We start from the raw sequence: 15435 nt of genomic DNA on the forward strand, positions 1-15435 counted from the left end.
AAGTTTATGTTGAGTTATAGCACAGTATTTCAGTTGATGCTTATTTTCATTATAAATATGTCAAATTTGGACTTACTTAGGCTGGTTGCTTGCTACGTTTGGGTCCAATTTTAATGTCTTGGCCATGTATTAGTCAGTTATTCAACCACATTGGTTAAGACTTAAATGTCTCGAAGAGGACTTTCATGCTTTGTACAGACATCTATGGTTCCCAGAGAGCGTATCCCAATGACTTCTGTGATCCCCTGACTTTCCCCATAGTCCCAAAATGACATTTTCCCATAAGATTTGATGTTAACTATGGATGGATTCCCATGACATTTGGTGCACACAAATGGTTAATGGACCAAAGACAGACTAGCTGAAGTGCCACATTGGGTGTTTGGTTACAGGGACAGATACACTATGAAACATCCATGTTTTAAAAAAAGAAAAGCCTCATTCAATAAAACAAAAGTCTAGCACAGGACATCAGGGCTTTGGCCAAATGGATATATCAGCTGGGATATTTTTGTCTTTACATAAAGTTGACGCAATTGTCAATGGAACCTTTCGTTAACTGAACTGATAACAACCTAGATGGACATTGGAAGAATTTTACATGCGAGAGTAAACTTTCAAAATGTTGAACTCTTAGTTTTGATAATGGCATACTTAGTACTTGGCATCAACTTAAAAGAGAATAAACCCCATTGTAAACTATTTTCTTGCACAAGGATTTCACGGAGGTACAAAAACTGTATATGTTGGTTGCGATGTGTAAATCTTGAATTTATTTTCAACCAAACAAGTAAAAAAGTTCAGGGTCGATACGCAATCCCCAGATCCATCCATCTTTCAATTTAACACCATAATTAGGTTAAAACTTATATTGGCTCAGTAGTTTTAGTTGCTACCATATGTTTAGTGCTACATCCCAAATGTGAAGAAATTGCCAAAATAAACACTTTAATTGCAAAAACATCAAGGCCAAAATGTTAGAGTAAAAGCTATGTTTATTAAACCTAAGGTGAAGGAAACTGTTAATTATCCAATCCTGAGAAAGGTATCCCAAGCTTAAAGGTCCCATATTATGCTTTTTCTGGTTTTATATGCTCTTTAGGGTGTTTTCCAAGTGTCCTGTGCACGTTTAGGCAAAAATTAAAAGTCTGCGGAAACGCGGCTTCTCCTATGTCCTCCTGTTAGCTGCATGTAACGCTCGGTTCTATCCCCCCTTGAAAAAAAATTGTCAGTGTGATGTCTTGTCAGTGTAATATCACTGATCTAAGCCCATTGGCTCGTTGTGGCAAGCCCAGCAGCTCATGTTGTATGTTGTATTCTGTGGCACGCCCACGATATGCCGTAGCCTGCGGTAGCACAGTAGTGCTAAAATGCTAATGTTTTTGCTCCCCGGCCCTCGGAGCCAGAGTGGCTGAGCGACTGACCAATTATGGCAGAGCCGACAGGCCGACCAATCAGATCAGACTTGGCACACGTGGGGACTCTGAACATGGGCACTTAGGTCAGAAGCGAGCCGGTGCATCGAGCGGCAGTACATGAAAACAGACACTTTTTTCAAACTTTAGCTATTGTGAACATACTTTAGTAGGTACATAGATTAAATATACGAACCCCAAAAAGGGCATAATATGGGCTCTTTAAGGTCTGCTACAATGAAAGCCAACTGTGTGAAGCTTGTTAGCACGTTTTGTAAATTAAATGAAGATAACATCCCTTCTCCTGAGCCTAAAGCTTCACAATTACAGGATGCCCTTTCCTTGTTCTCCCAATCAGTGTCTCGATGGTCTTTGCCAACAAAAGGCTTTGGAACCTTGGTTGGACGTGCTTTCCTTCCATGATCAAAAGTAAAATACCACCTTACATCTCTTTTACACACAATAGAATTGCTAACAGATCAGTGCAAGTTTTTTTCTGTTGCTCTCAGTTCTTCTGCCAACGGGAGTTACTTTATTGCATGGAAATGGTTTGCTGAACCGTGAGAAAAGTTTCCTCTGCACTTAAACACTTACTGCACATTTAAGTTATGTTCCCTGGGCACAATCCTCTAAGGACCTTGAAAGAGGAATTTCACAGGATTGCAGGTGACTGATGTAGAAATTATTCAGTTGAAGCTAATGATGATATTTTAAATTATATTCTGCTAATGCTGCTTTGGAGGATTCCCCATTGAGATAGTCTTCATTGATAGCGCATGTATCCTTATCACTGCTCCTTTCATTAATGAAAGAAACGATGTGAAAAGGAAGTACTTAAAGTGCAGGTATATATTTAGAACTGTCAGAGTCTATACATCACAATTTCCTGCAGACACAATATCTCATTCTCTGCACTGTCAACTTCATATGTGATGCAGAACACATGACCCCAAATGTGCATGACTCATGAATGTATTTTGAATGGATGATGAGCAACAGATTTGCAAATGGCCAGTTAAGATTTGTACAAATGTCATTACCTCCTCAACACATTCAAATATTTCCAAGGAGTTTAATGGCCAATCACTTAGCGACCAATACAAGTCTCTTTTGACCACTTCATGTGACCCTAGTGTGTTCTAATATAGACCTCTTTATCATTAGAGCTTTGGTTAAGGTAAAGTAGGCATGTTCATGTTACATGTTTTAGATGTCTTCTCCTGTTTGATTGTCTGTCCTGCACTGATCTGTTTCACCTGTCTTACGAACCCCTTTCACACACAAACTATTGACATTTTTTGAGACAGTTTCTGGACATTCAGACCCTGATGTTTTCTGGTATTGTCCTTCACACATGCACCTTACATTGGAAGATTATCTGTGATCTCACAATGTTACGACTGTGATCATAATGGCTATTCTTCATTGGTTGTGTTGGTTGTGTCTGTCTGTGCTGCCCACTAATACCTGCTGTGTTCACACATTGCCTGACCATCAACTTTGTACAGACTTTTCACTAGTAAAATGGAAGGGAAAAGTCTGTATGATATTGTGGTATACTGATTTGGTCATTTGTGTTAACACATGCAGTCCACATGTAAATGTAGCGTATGCAAATATTTCCAATCTACCTGCAGTGTTCACACATTGACTCACCTTGACTTTGTGCAGACCTACTGCTAGGGGACAGGCAGTAAAACAATAAGCATGAAACTGGGGTGAACAGAGTAGGCCTTTTGCGATCATACATGCACCACATCTTGCATTACCTTGCATACCTTGCATGTTTGAAAGGGGCTATTAGTTGCACAGGGCCCTCATTATCCTTCCTTCATTATGTTTGTAGTCCTTATACTCTCCATGTATGGTTCCAGTTTATTAGAAGCCCTTTACAGAGTGCGATTCTGCAAAGGCGGCGTATGGGAACTCCTCTCTCTTTACGTCTTTGTGCATTTATATTGATTTCACAACAGGTTAATATTGGTGTACAAGTCTGTGAATTCATATTGTGTTACAGTGTTGCAGAAGCACGACATGTAGACAAACAGCGGGAGCTCCACATACACAAACACTCAGATATGCACACACACACACACACACACACACACACAGCGCTGTTCCCTCCCGCCACTTCTCCCCTGATTACGCCTTTGTGACAATCATAGTGAATGAATGGGGTGAAAATTTGACCATGAAATCCTGTAGAGTGAGTTTGGCCTAAGATCTCATTACCCGTTTTCTTTGACTTAGCCATGCCTCATGTTTTTTATTACCTATTCTTGCTTTGGACTGATCTGTGCACCAACCTCTGCTTTGAGGTAAAGATTTTGATTCTGCTGCTCTGTGTCTTGAGCCTGTTGTTGAGTGCTTTGTTGTTTGTCACTGTTGTGACAGCTAAAAGCTCGCTTCAAGTGCCTACACAGACTCAGAGTAACCTCAAAGCATTTGACATTATTGTTGCATGTGTTGTTCTCCATAACATTGCCAGAATTAGAGGAGAGCAACACCCTGCTGTAAATAAACAACCCTAACCCTTTCTTGATGGAAGAGTCATCCCAGACAGTATTTGCCTAAATCCCTAAAAGAAGACACAGTGACAATCCCATGAAGTAGAATAAAATAAAAATCATTAACATGTAATTTGTTAATTTTTGTTTTTTTAAGAAATATGCATACAAAAATGTGTATTAAATTGTTGTTCCAATAATCTACTAAATGAATATGTGCTGTACCAATTCAAAACTTGATAGCATTCTGCACAACTTCTTGTAAGATTGTTAAAAAAAAAAGATTATAAAAAATTCTGCAGATCTTCCTGCAGAATTAAACTGTTTTATAATTAACGTCCTTTATTACAATTGTGTGCTGTGGAGGATGATGGTAAGACCAAGTCCTGATATTTTAGAAGGGAAAAACAAAGATCATGCTTTTTTATTAATTGCTAACTCTTACCAGAGCTATTCTGTCTTTACTTTACAAAATGGAAGGAGACAGTGTCTCGCTGTCCGTATAAATAAACAGTCAAAGGTTCAAAGCTTTTCCAAAAGGCGAAATGTTCATGTTCTGGATGAAGCTCTGGACTTGTAAGAGGATCCTTGGTAGAACACACAGTTTGTTCAAGATGCAACCCCCTACAGTATCCATGGGTTCTCAATAGAACCTTCTCATTACGTTCTTGATGAGACCCTATGAAAATGAAAGCTCTAGTGGTTGGGGTGCGGGGTTGTGTTCTTTTAGGCATCCCGAGAAGATGAAAGGTGGAGGGATCCCCCAGAAAGGATTTTGGTTTGAACCATTACCCCATGGACAGGTTCTTCATGGGATGCTCTACTGAAGTGGTTCACAACTGGTCTAGCTTAAGGACCCACCACCAACTCTTTAATGAGAAGTTTAAAGTTTAAACTCTTTAAAGATATTTTTAAGCCTATCAGATGTATTTAATGAAAAAATAGTGCAGTTTGGACCTCAGATGGTACTAAACATGTGACAGAACAAAGAGATGGAACAAAACACACATTTTTAACAAGTTCTTCATAGACTTCTGGATACAATTTCTTATCCATGCACATTGGCACATTGACCCACTTTTGGGTCCTGACCGATTAGTTTAGAACGCTGTGTCTATTGGACAGTTTCAGAACATGGCTTTAAGTAAATCTCTATTTGATGTGTACTAGGTAACATCATCTGAAGCAGGGACCTTTACAGAGATTTTTGGAGGAATTCAAAAGGGTTCACCTTTGGGAGTAGGCCTTTATTGTAGTTACAAGTTGAAACAGCCACTGAGAGACATTTACTTTTCTTCATAGATCAAATATGATTAGGACAAAAGGGAGTTACAATTAAGAGGCCAGAGCACAGCATGGATTAAGTGTTTGAACTGTTTTTATATTTCATTTTGGAAAGCTTCCATGCATGGTTGGAGGCCATGGCACTGCACCTAAATTAAAATTTAATTCAATTCAATAAAATCCCATCATTTTAACCTGTGATATTCAAAAGTTTGGTTAAACGTTGAAAGAATAAAATACTGACTTCAAACTTGCTCTTTGACTCGAGCAGCAGTTCTCTCATTCTAATTCTTCGCTGCAGCTGTGTTGATTTTCTTCTGAAAAAAGTGCTCATCTGGCCTTAAGCACATATTAGAACTTATAACTCCAGTGGGGTGAAGGAGGATGACCTGTTTTTTAACTTGCCTGTTGCCATGGTGAACTGTTGTATTGGAGGCTCCATTGATGATGGCTTTTTGTAGTCGTCCAAATGCTCTTAACTTGGAGTGAAAATAGCCTGACTTTTGATTAATTTAGGTCAGCAATTCTGCATGCAAAAATCAGGAATTTCCAATCTGAGGGTTCAGTATTTAAGAGTCATTAGTCTCAGAGTTTGTTAAACCCGCAATCTTGAATCAACACCACTACGTTAGTATTGCCATTATGAGATTTTACCATGTTGATATATGCATTAAGCACAAAATGTTGCTGTATCTAAATGCAGAGATGACAGCATGACTGTGAACTCATGTCGTTTCAGAAGTAATAAACTCTATATTCTTTTTACACAAGTAGAATATGAATACTCAGATATGATTTGCAAAAATACACATCATAAGAACCTTGAAAAATGTTGTAATGGATTAATAAAAATAAAAAAAAGGACTTTCATGGCTAGAACACTTAATGCACAACAATAGTGATGTGTCATGCTCAAAAGATGCGGCTCTGAGAGCCGATGCTTTGTAATGAATCAGAAGAGCCAACTCTCATCGAGTGAGAGCCGGCTCCCAGTTTTTTCCTTTCACTGCTTTGCTCTCACAGTGGGTTAGCCCCAGTTCTGCTCATGGCAGAACTTTGTTTTGATTGGCCAACATGGCCAGTAACCGTGCAGAAAGTAAAGGAATTGGTTGTAGCTCTTTGTTCAACCATGGACCGAAAATTTCTAAACCTGTTTGGAGGCTCTGTCATGAAAGAGCTACAGGAGATGCTGCTAGGAGAAATCCTACAGCTGATGCTGTAATGGAGGTGAGATTCTATCTTGAGGATGGTGGCAGGCCAAGGCCTCAGTCTTCCCACGTCTGGTGAAGGTGATGGAGGGGAGACTGTGTATTGTGGCAAAATCTGTTCCTTCCAAGAGAATCTTCTCAAAAACAGGGCAGATACTTATAGTAAGAAGGAATTGCAACAGCCCATCCAAGCTGAGGCATCTAATTTTTCGCAAGGCCAACCTGCACTGAGGACATTCATATGGTTTGATTAAAGAGTTCTGGTTCTGTTCTGTGGATTTGTTTGCAGTTTTTTGTATTTATTTTGTTTTTGCATTTTTGTATTTGTGCAATTAAAAAGTTTGATTAAAATATTTAACAAGCGTAAGAATGCTTTTGTAACAGAATAAATGCATGCACAAAGGGTTTTCAACACACAAACCATTTATTTTTTAAGTTAAGCTAAAATATGAGGCTACAAAAGATCCTAAATTAAGAGCCATTTGGGAGTCAAAAGAGCCGGCTCTTTTTTGGGAGCTGACCCAAAAGAGCCGGCTCTCTGAAAAGAGCCGAATTTCCCATCACTACACAACAATCCCACAATGTAATGCTGCACTTTGTAACTGAACTCTTTCTAGAGCTCTAAGCAGTACGCTGTGAAGCATGTGTTATATAGACTTAATGACCAAAAATCACACTAACAAAACCATCAATTCTGGGTAACAACTGGCAATAACAATGACAGGAAACCATTGACGTAAATAGGAAATTGTGTTATTGACTATTTCAGTGTAAATAGAAGTGTAAATATGTGGTTAAATACTAGATCTGGGTTTTGTCCACAACCTTACAATTCGATCCGATATTGATCAATATGCTTCAAGTATTCAACAAGTAAGTGAGTAACATTAGCCTAGCCTTGTCTGGCTCTTTATAAAGACCTGTCTTTTGAGCATTAGCTGCTCGAAGCTGAAAATGTGAAATCCACAAGCTTACTACTTTTTAACCTGCACTCCCATTACAATAAAACTGAACACTTGTCTCTTTGTTCCCGTTTGAGTGTTTTCTCTGTGCGGTAAAAGTTCAAATAAAATCAAAAAAGATGTTGAACTTTCTTATACATATTCTTAAAAATATTTTAGAGTTTCAAAATGATGTTTGTCCTACCAATGACTATATTCATCCAATCTATCACACAGCAAACAAGCTGGCTTATAGGCATTAAATGTTTCCAAATCCTGTTGGCTTTCCATCCTGTTTCAAATTCTTCAGAGATTTCCCCTGCATTGTAAAAATGTAAAATCTGCCCATCTGCTTTAATTACAAGGCATAGTATCTCCATGTTTGTCAGGGTTTTTATTTTTAAATCACCTACTCAGTCCAGATATTTTTCAGATGGAACAAAAGAGCTGAGAAGGAACACAAGCACATTCACACACAGAGAAGTAGACAGGCAGAAAGAAATAGAGAAAGATCAGCCATACTTTTGATAACAAAAAAAGCAGACAGAGCAGCAGAATCGCTCGTTAACCGACACATTTCTCTGTGACTCAACAAGTGATGTAATGTGTGCTATAGACTGTCGCTGTGCTGTTATTCCTGGGTAGTTGATTGGGGATTGTCTGGGAGGGGTTAACATACTCCTGCATTACTGGCAGCTGTAAAAGCCAATCAATAGCCACGACAAGTGACCCCCAAGTGACCGTTTTTTTTTACAGGAAAACACGTAAACATGTGAAATAAAACAGCACTCCAGCAGCCGTTTCATGGGAACTTTAAATTGCATGAAGGTGACTCAGGGGTTTTCTGCCCAGCAGTTATGGAAAACAAACATTGTGTTTCTATAGGGAGAAGTGAATTATTTAACAAGATAAATAATTTCTTGAGTTATACTATATACTTTGCGTTATACTTTGAGTTTTCTGTGAAATTGAATCCATTGTAAAGAAATTCAGACTGACCACACTACAACTGAATCTTGTGTTTGAGTAAAGTGTCACTGTTGTGTCAGTGCTGTACCTATGTTGGCCATCTCTGGCACCGTGGCGACGTAGGGTTCACTGGGGAAAACAGGCGGGTTGTCGTTGATGTCCTGGACTCTGATGATGAACTGAGAAGACGGCTCAAGGGCTCGGCCGGTCTGACGGTCTGTAGCCGTGGCGATGAGTCGGTACTGGTCCTTCTCTTCGCGGTCCAGGGACTTGGTGACGTGAATGTTTCCTGTGTTGCTGTCGATGACAAACACTGAGCCCACTCCCTCTCCCTCCAATGTGTACTTAGTGCGTCCGTCTCCCCTGTCCATGTCAGTGTGAAGCTGCAAAATAAAAACATACATTTATTTTTAAAGCCTTTTTATTGTAGAGTGCATAAACGTAGAGCTAGAGAAGTAAAGTGAGAAGATATAACAAGAACCAGACACAACGCAATAAAAGGTAAAAGTAACACCTTAGGCCAGCCTTTCCCAAAAATAAGACTGCCCGCTTTGAAATACAAAATTACTCCGGGGCCCGTTATAAAAAATGACAAACTAATAATTATAGACTACATCTATAACTTTCAGTAAGGATAAAATTATTGGACATGACAACATAATATTATGGCAAAATAGACACAAAAGTTTACTAAACCTTATGTCCATGAATAGTGATGACACACCTTACTAGTCACTTAAAGGGTTGACTCATGGTAAATCATCATTATTGTGATATTTCTTCAATTTTTAAAATTGGTGGAGGGCTTTTCGCGGCCCACCTGCAGTGCCTACACTGCCCACCAGGGGGCGCGGCCCACACAAAGGTATAACATGAGATGAACAACGTCTAACAAAATCCTCTGATGATAACAGACAAATCAATCCATTATCTGAGTGTAAAGAATCATCATGCTAAAAACAAACAGGAAAACAATCACAAAAAGGAACTCGAGTCGAAATCGAATGATTGCTGTTTAGCTTTGTTTTTTTTTAAAACTCTATGTTTTGTGTATGTAATGTTTTTTGGTGGGAAAAAAACTCAAAACAGAAGAAAAAACATGGTCAAAACAAGTCAGGTGTGTTAGGCCTAATGAGAGTTAAGAGTGTCATAAAGGTGGCTCTTTTGACCTGGACTGAATCACCATGGTAACTTGTGATGCACACCTAACCTGCTCTAGCCCTCATGTATCACTATGGACGTTTTTGTCCATTTGGTCAAAAGTTTCCTCTTTATCTGGCCATCATTTTTGCTGTGTTAGTGCATATGGCATGTTTTTGTAAGGAAGTCTCTTGACACATTTTGGAATGCTATTTTTATTTTTTTTTAAACAGATCAATAGAAAACTGTGAAACATTTTTACTTCCCTCTTAAGTCACTAAGGACAAATATGTCCACTTCCAAAAATCTGCTATAGAAATAGAACAGATTAATATTTTTTTCTACTTTTTTCTGCATACATCTCTTAAACAACTCCAGCCCTGCTCAAAACTATCAAATATTGAATAATTATCAGGAATTTCACCCTTTGGAAGTGGACATTTTTGTCCTTAGTGACTTAACAGGGTAGTAAATTAAACTGATGCCTGATGGCTAGAGGAGGTTACTGTATGTTCAGGTTGTGATTTAAGCGTTGTCTTTTGATCAACTCTTTCTGATGTTACGCTCTGTGAACATCATGTGAGGTGATAGGTATGCAAACCTGTTGAACTGCACACAACAAGCCTGGCAGTAAAACAACATTTTTCACATAACATCATCCATTAAAGTCACAGCAGTCTTTATGCTTGGTCCTGATCTCCTGCCATGCCTGTTCAAATCTGCAGGTATAACAGCTACAATGATGATTATAGAATTGATAAGTGCTTACTCAATATTTGTCACAGTTTGGTGAATAAATGTATTTTACTTTGATAATAAATTGTATCATAAAAGTTTAAGAGCTCTACAATGTGGTGAGAATTGAACAAGAGGCCGTTTTAAGGACTACACAATAATTCTCCGCTGCACTCTACTCTGTCTCTATCCTGATTTGCAGAAGGAGATTTGAATTTGCTTCAACAACTTTTAGAATCTACAAAGCAGACCATTACTTTAATCGATCTATTTAAACTTTAGTTTCCTTTTAAAGAGAATATTCCCATCGAGATACAGAATTTATTTGACCACAAACGTCTGGCCAAGACAGCAGCATAAAAAGTTTCACACAGAGCAAACAACAGACTCAGGCTGCAAAAAATGTTCCTTCAATACTTTTCAAACACAGTAATTTAAAACGATACAGAACTTTTAAAAAAAACAAACCGATCATCATCATTTTAACTTAAAGCTGCTTCCAAACACAAAGAAAGAAGATTGATGCTCACAGTTTGACACATACTGAAGTTCCTCAAGTCTCATTAAGACACAACAGTTTGGTTTGTCTCATTTAAATGTGCCAAGAGCAGAGGAGGTGAGAGTGAAGGAGACACTGTTAAGATTGAACAAAAACATAGGAAAAGTTTGGGTACCTGCGTTGCCTATTTAATTATTCTATCTAGACAGAGTGCAGGAGTTCACTCACATTTTTTGATCATTAAAACAAAGACATCTCTAGATTTGGGGTGACTTGGACTTCTATTTTTTTTGCCGCAATATCCAAACAGGAAGCAATATCACTTTTATTACATTAATGGGGTAAGCTACTTGAGCCAAGTTAGTATTACTCTCCATAAAAGGAAGCTTCACTACACAAGAGCAACACCTACAGTATAGGAGAGAAGCAGCATGCTAAGCTACAGCAACACAGCTAAAGTTGCTTACTTCTAAGCTTTTTTCCATTTATTACACATATATTATCAACAATAATTAGTATTATTCTTATCAAATATGTCACAGTTTCAAACACAATAGAACAACCCAAATGCAGGAAAACAAAACCATTTATTGAACCAATGATCAAATGGGCAAAAACAAAAGCTTACTTTGTTTTCCCAGTACAAAACACAAAGTCCATCAAAAGTCCAAGAAGAAATCTAACAGGAGAAACAACCAGAGCCACGAGGACACAACTCAACACAGGACCAAGGGGAAAGTTTGACAGTGAACAGACACAGAAGGTGAAGCAGACAGACATAAACCTGGAGAGAGTGGACACAGGTGTGACAAACGAGACTCAGGTGAAACTGATCAGGGCAATCAAAATGGAGGGAAATGTTACACACTCCGAATCAGTAGGTGGCGATATACACCGTTACACGATCTGCCATTAAATTAGTGAAGAAGAAAAAGAAGAAGAAGAAGAAGAAAAAAATGGAGGGAAGATTGCAGTAACGCAACTTTTTGGATACCAGCTGCCAATAAAACCCAAAGAAGAAGAAGAAGAAAAAAATGGAGAGAAACCAGACAAGAAACACTGGGGACAAGAACTAGAAAGTAAAACAGGCATGCACAGAGGGACTTTTAGAAACACAAGGAAGGAAAAGACAGGACACACTTAACCCAGGAATATTAACCATAAAGAACACAGGAAACAGAGAAACACAAGGATACAAATGACAAAATCAAACAGGAAATCCCATTGAAGCAACAACACCATGGAATGGACCAACTAAACAAAGGTAGGCCTAAACCATGACTAACATGTTTCACCTGTCTGTCTGCTTTTATGTGATTGTTTTGTGCTGCTATCCCTTGTTTGGCCTTTTTTAATCTGTTACTGGGACGTGTGCTATTGAAAGGTGCTGTAAAGAGAAACTTTGCTAACTTATTTTTTCATTTCATTCATTCATTTCAAGCCAATAGGCCAGCTGCTGTAGATGAACCTCACGTCCCATGTGATGGAAGTTGAACTGTTTTAATTGAACTAAATACATTTGGTTTAACATTTACTATACTGAAATATTTCTGACGGACAATTTAAAGATTTGTGAGTAAACAGTCCCGTCCATAAAATGGTGAATAAACCAAAAAGTCTATATTCAAAGTTGCTCAGGAGGTCACCTTTACTTACCACCGTGTGTGTCCAGTGCAGGTCACCAATCTGGTAATAGATAAATGAATATATTTTTTCCTTGGGTTTTCTGTTAAGTGGTGTTATAAAATTACATTTTTCAAATAGAAGGACATGTTTTTTTTTTTTTTTTTTTTTTATATGTTGAAGCGCTTTCCATCTTGTTGAAAGGTGCACTGATGAGTAATCTGTTGTACAATGAGCTCCTACAATTAAGGTCCCTGAAAATATGGTTACCGAATAAAACAACTATCTAGTTTATGTTGACCCTGTCGCTCAGGCAGAGATGAGAGAGTGAGAATTAAAAGAACTTTTAACAAAAAACCGAGCGAGTACGAGGGAATAAAAAAATGTGTTCATGAGACTGAAGGTTACAGCTGCTAAAAGATGTTGGTTTTAGTTTAGAACAGACTGACTTAAGAAGGAGGCTCGGTGTCATTTCTTCTTTGTGTGGATGCAGACTCAAGTATCGTGACAAATGGCAGCTTTATGAAAGTTTTCCCGGAGCAGAAAACCTTGTTACCAAATGAAGTTCAGAACAACTTTTGTGATGATGTTATCTCTAACTGGAGTTTTTTAATTACTGCACAGAAACATGTCCAACTTGCTTACTAGTTCATCCCTCAGATTCTTCCTTTACTCTGCCGTCAGGACGACAAACACACACACAGAGTAAATCAGTGTAACACCTTCAGGCTAACACTCTCTGTGCTGATGCAGGTCTCACTCATTAACACTCATCTATTTGTCTGGCGAGAAATGCAAACATGACAGTGTGAAAAGGATGATTTATGTCGAGGCTGGCCGTGCTCGGTGAATTTTGAAATGAACGGCACCAGGTGTGGAGGATCCATATGGGACCAGGATGAGTACTGATGCATTCAGCTAATTAAGTCACTGGACCAGACGTGCCATGAGGGGTTTGTTCAGGGCAGCAGCACATCAATGTGGACCATGGCCCTGCAGAATGTCCTACATGTATGTTCATGGAGCATTTCTGCTAACACGGCTATCTTATCCATCTGTAAATCTTTTCCATCTCTTCTCTCCATCTGTCCTTTCCTTCTCTCATCTCGTAAATCCATCTGCCTGACTTCCTTGTACCTCTTAAACCAGCTCTTTTTCCACTCTCTCTCTTTTCATCAAGTTACCTCGCTCAAACAGAACGCCCATCTGCTCACATCTCTAACCACCCCCCCCCCCCCCCCCCCCCCCCCTTCCTCTCTCTCTCTCTCTCTCTTCCTTGGTCGACTATCTGTTTTCCTCTCTGGTGCAGCAGACACGTCTTTGGTATTTAATGGCAGAGAGGATATTAGTGTGGGCTCGATAGGTAAAAGGCCAAACACACACACACACAGAAATAGAAAGCTAAAGAGATTACTCAGCCGTCATCGCTGAGCTTTCTGACCAGGAACCTTCACATCTCTCTGCCCTCAAGGCGCATCTGCACATGCTCATAATCCACGCGGCTTACTCACAACCTCCGCTGTGGACCCGAGATACTCAGGAGAACTAAAGCCTTCCACTTCTTTACAAAAATAACAAACTCAGCAGCAATGTTTACACAGCAATTTCAAATAACTTTTTATGACACCATTCCCATCCGTTACTTGACATTAGTTTTCACAGCGGAGGTATTTAATTGCAGACATGATGAAATGTACTGAATTAAATCCTCTGGAAACCTAAACCCACAATAGCCTCCTAATTATGTAATAGAGAGTCTTATGGGTCTAAAACCTCAAAGAATAAGAAGGATTTTGCTTTTGTAATTAACCTACATTGATAGAAACATGACTAAAACAACCTACTTTACTTGGCCATGACAACAAGAACCTTCATTTGGCTAACTGTTATGAAGTAGAGGTCTAAGATTGGATTGGGTGAACAGGATCATTTGTGTTCTCATGGTTAAGTCTGAGGACGTTTCTAGAGGTGTCTTGATAACAGTAGTACAGGTGGGTTAGACTGTTCCAATAAGTGGATTTTTAGAGGGTCGTTGAAGTATAACAGCCTTCTTACTTTTTCATGAATGAGCAGAAATTAAGTTTTTAAAGCCAATAGTATGTTAAACCTAAACCTACAACAACCTCGTAGCTATGCTAGTGCTGTCAGGGTCTCATGTACATCAGGGGACGTTTCAATCTATAACTTCATTCTTTAAGCTCTGTGAACATTTTTCTGTCAATTCTATGACTCTAAGCGGGGAGCCTGATTGTGCCGCCATTTATTATCCAAACATGAAAACAACATCCGGTCAGTCGTACAGTTGGCTAGTTATAGACTGACTTAAGCATTACCGCTACAAACTGACCTAATGAGAGAGAGAGAGAGAGACAGCAATGTTAAAATCATTTAGTTAGTACAAATCATGCCGCATAAACTCTGTTATATACTGAGGCCTATTGCATTCAAAAAGGGAAAATGTAAATCTGCTGTTTTTCTGAAATAACCAGATCATTATTTTGTAATTTTAAAGATTGAACAACTGCAAAGTCCAAAGGGTCCCAGTGCAATGTCGACAGACTAAAAACAACACCATCTATTTTAAGCTGGTAACACACTATACATTGTTTTTAGGCCCGATTTTGAGCCTCACATCTGAACACGCACTGCTGAACGGAGCAGCCCCCCCTCAACGATCGGGGGGAAGGCTCGGAACGATTTTAGGCCTGTTGTAAACTATTATTTGTCCAAATAATTTGGAAGTGTGTGTGGTGTCAATGTGATTATTTCACTGCTCCCATTAGAGTCTCAGTCTCCCCAATCTCCAGTCGTATAAATCAAACATGCTGCTATATGTTTACAGCTCACAAATGAGCTGACACTAACTTCCCTTACTTAAAAGCAATAATTCTTTGACATTTAGCGCTGTATTGCTTTTTCTACCGAGCTTTAGTTTCATTCACAGATTGAGATGGATGTGAATGACAGATTAAGATGTTGAGTGATAACTGCAGTTTCCATTTTTTTCCTGCAGAAATTTAGTTGGGCCGAAGTTCATATATTAGCAGCAGGAAATGTGTAGGCATGGGGGGAGTGTAGTTCTGTTAAAATAATGCACTAGCTTACACTGCAAAG

The 15435-nt window shown here is 38.9% G+C and overlaps 2 protein-coding genes across 2 annotated transcripts in view; one reads left to right on the forward strand and one right to left on the reverse strand.

Annotated features, from left to right (window-relative positions):
* The window catches only part of LOC109983295 (cadherin-7), a 50976-nt gene that overhangs the window by 21519 nt on the left and 14022 nt on the right, over positions 1–15435 (reverse strand). The window contains exon 3 of the mRNA XM_020632928.3: positions 8413–8707. Coding sequence (XP_020488584.2) covers positions 8413–8707 — 295 coding nt within the window. The remainder of the gene's footprint in view (positions 1–8412; positions 8708–15435) is intronic.
* LOC109983321 (protein sel-1 homolog 3) overlaps positions 11651–15435 on the forward strand; it is a 48251-nt gene continuing 44466 nt past the window's right edge. The window contains exon 1 of the mRNA XM_020632965.3: positions 11651–11962. The gene's annotated coding sequence lies outside the window, so the exon portion shown is untranslated. The remainder of the gene's footprint in view (positions 11963–15435) is intronic.

This window comes from Labrus bergylta, chromosome 6 (assembly GCF_963930695.1).
Source record: "Labrus bergylta chromosome 6, fLabBer1.1, whole genome shotgun sequence".
NCBI classification, from domain to species: domain Eukaryota; kingdom Metazoa; phylum Chordata; class Actinopteri; order Labriformes; family Labridae; genus Labrus; species Labrus bergylta.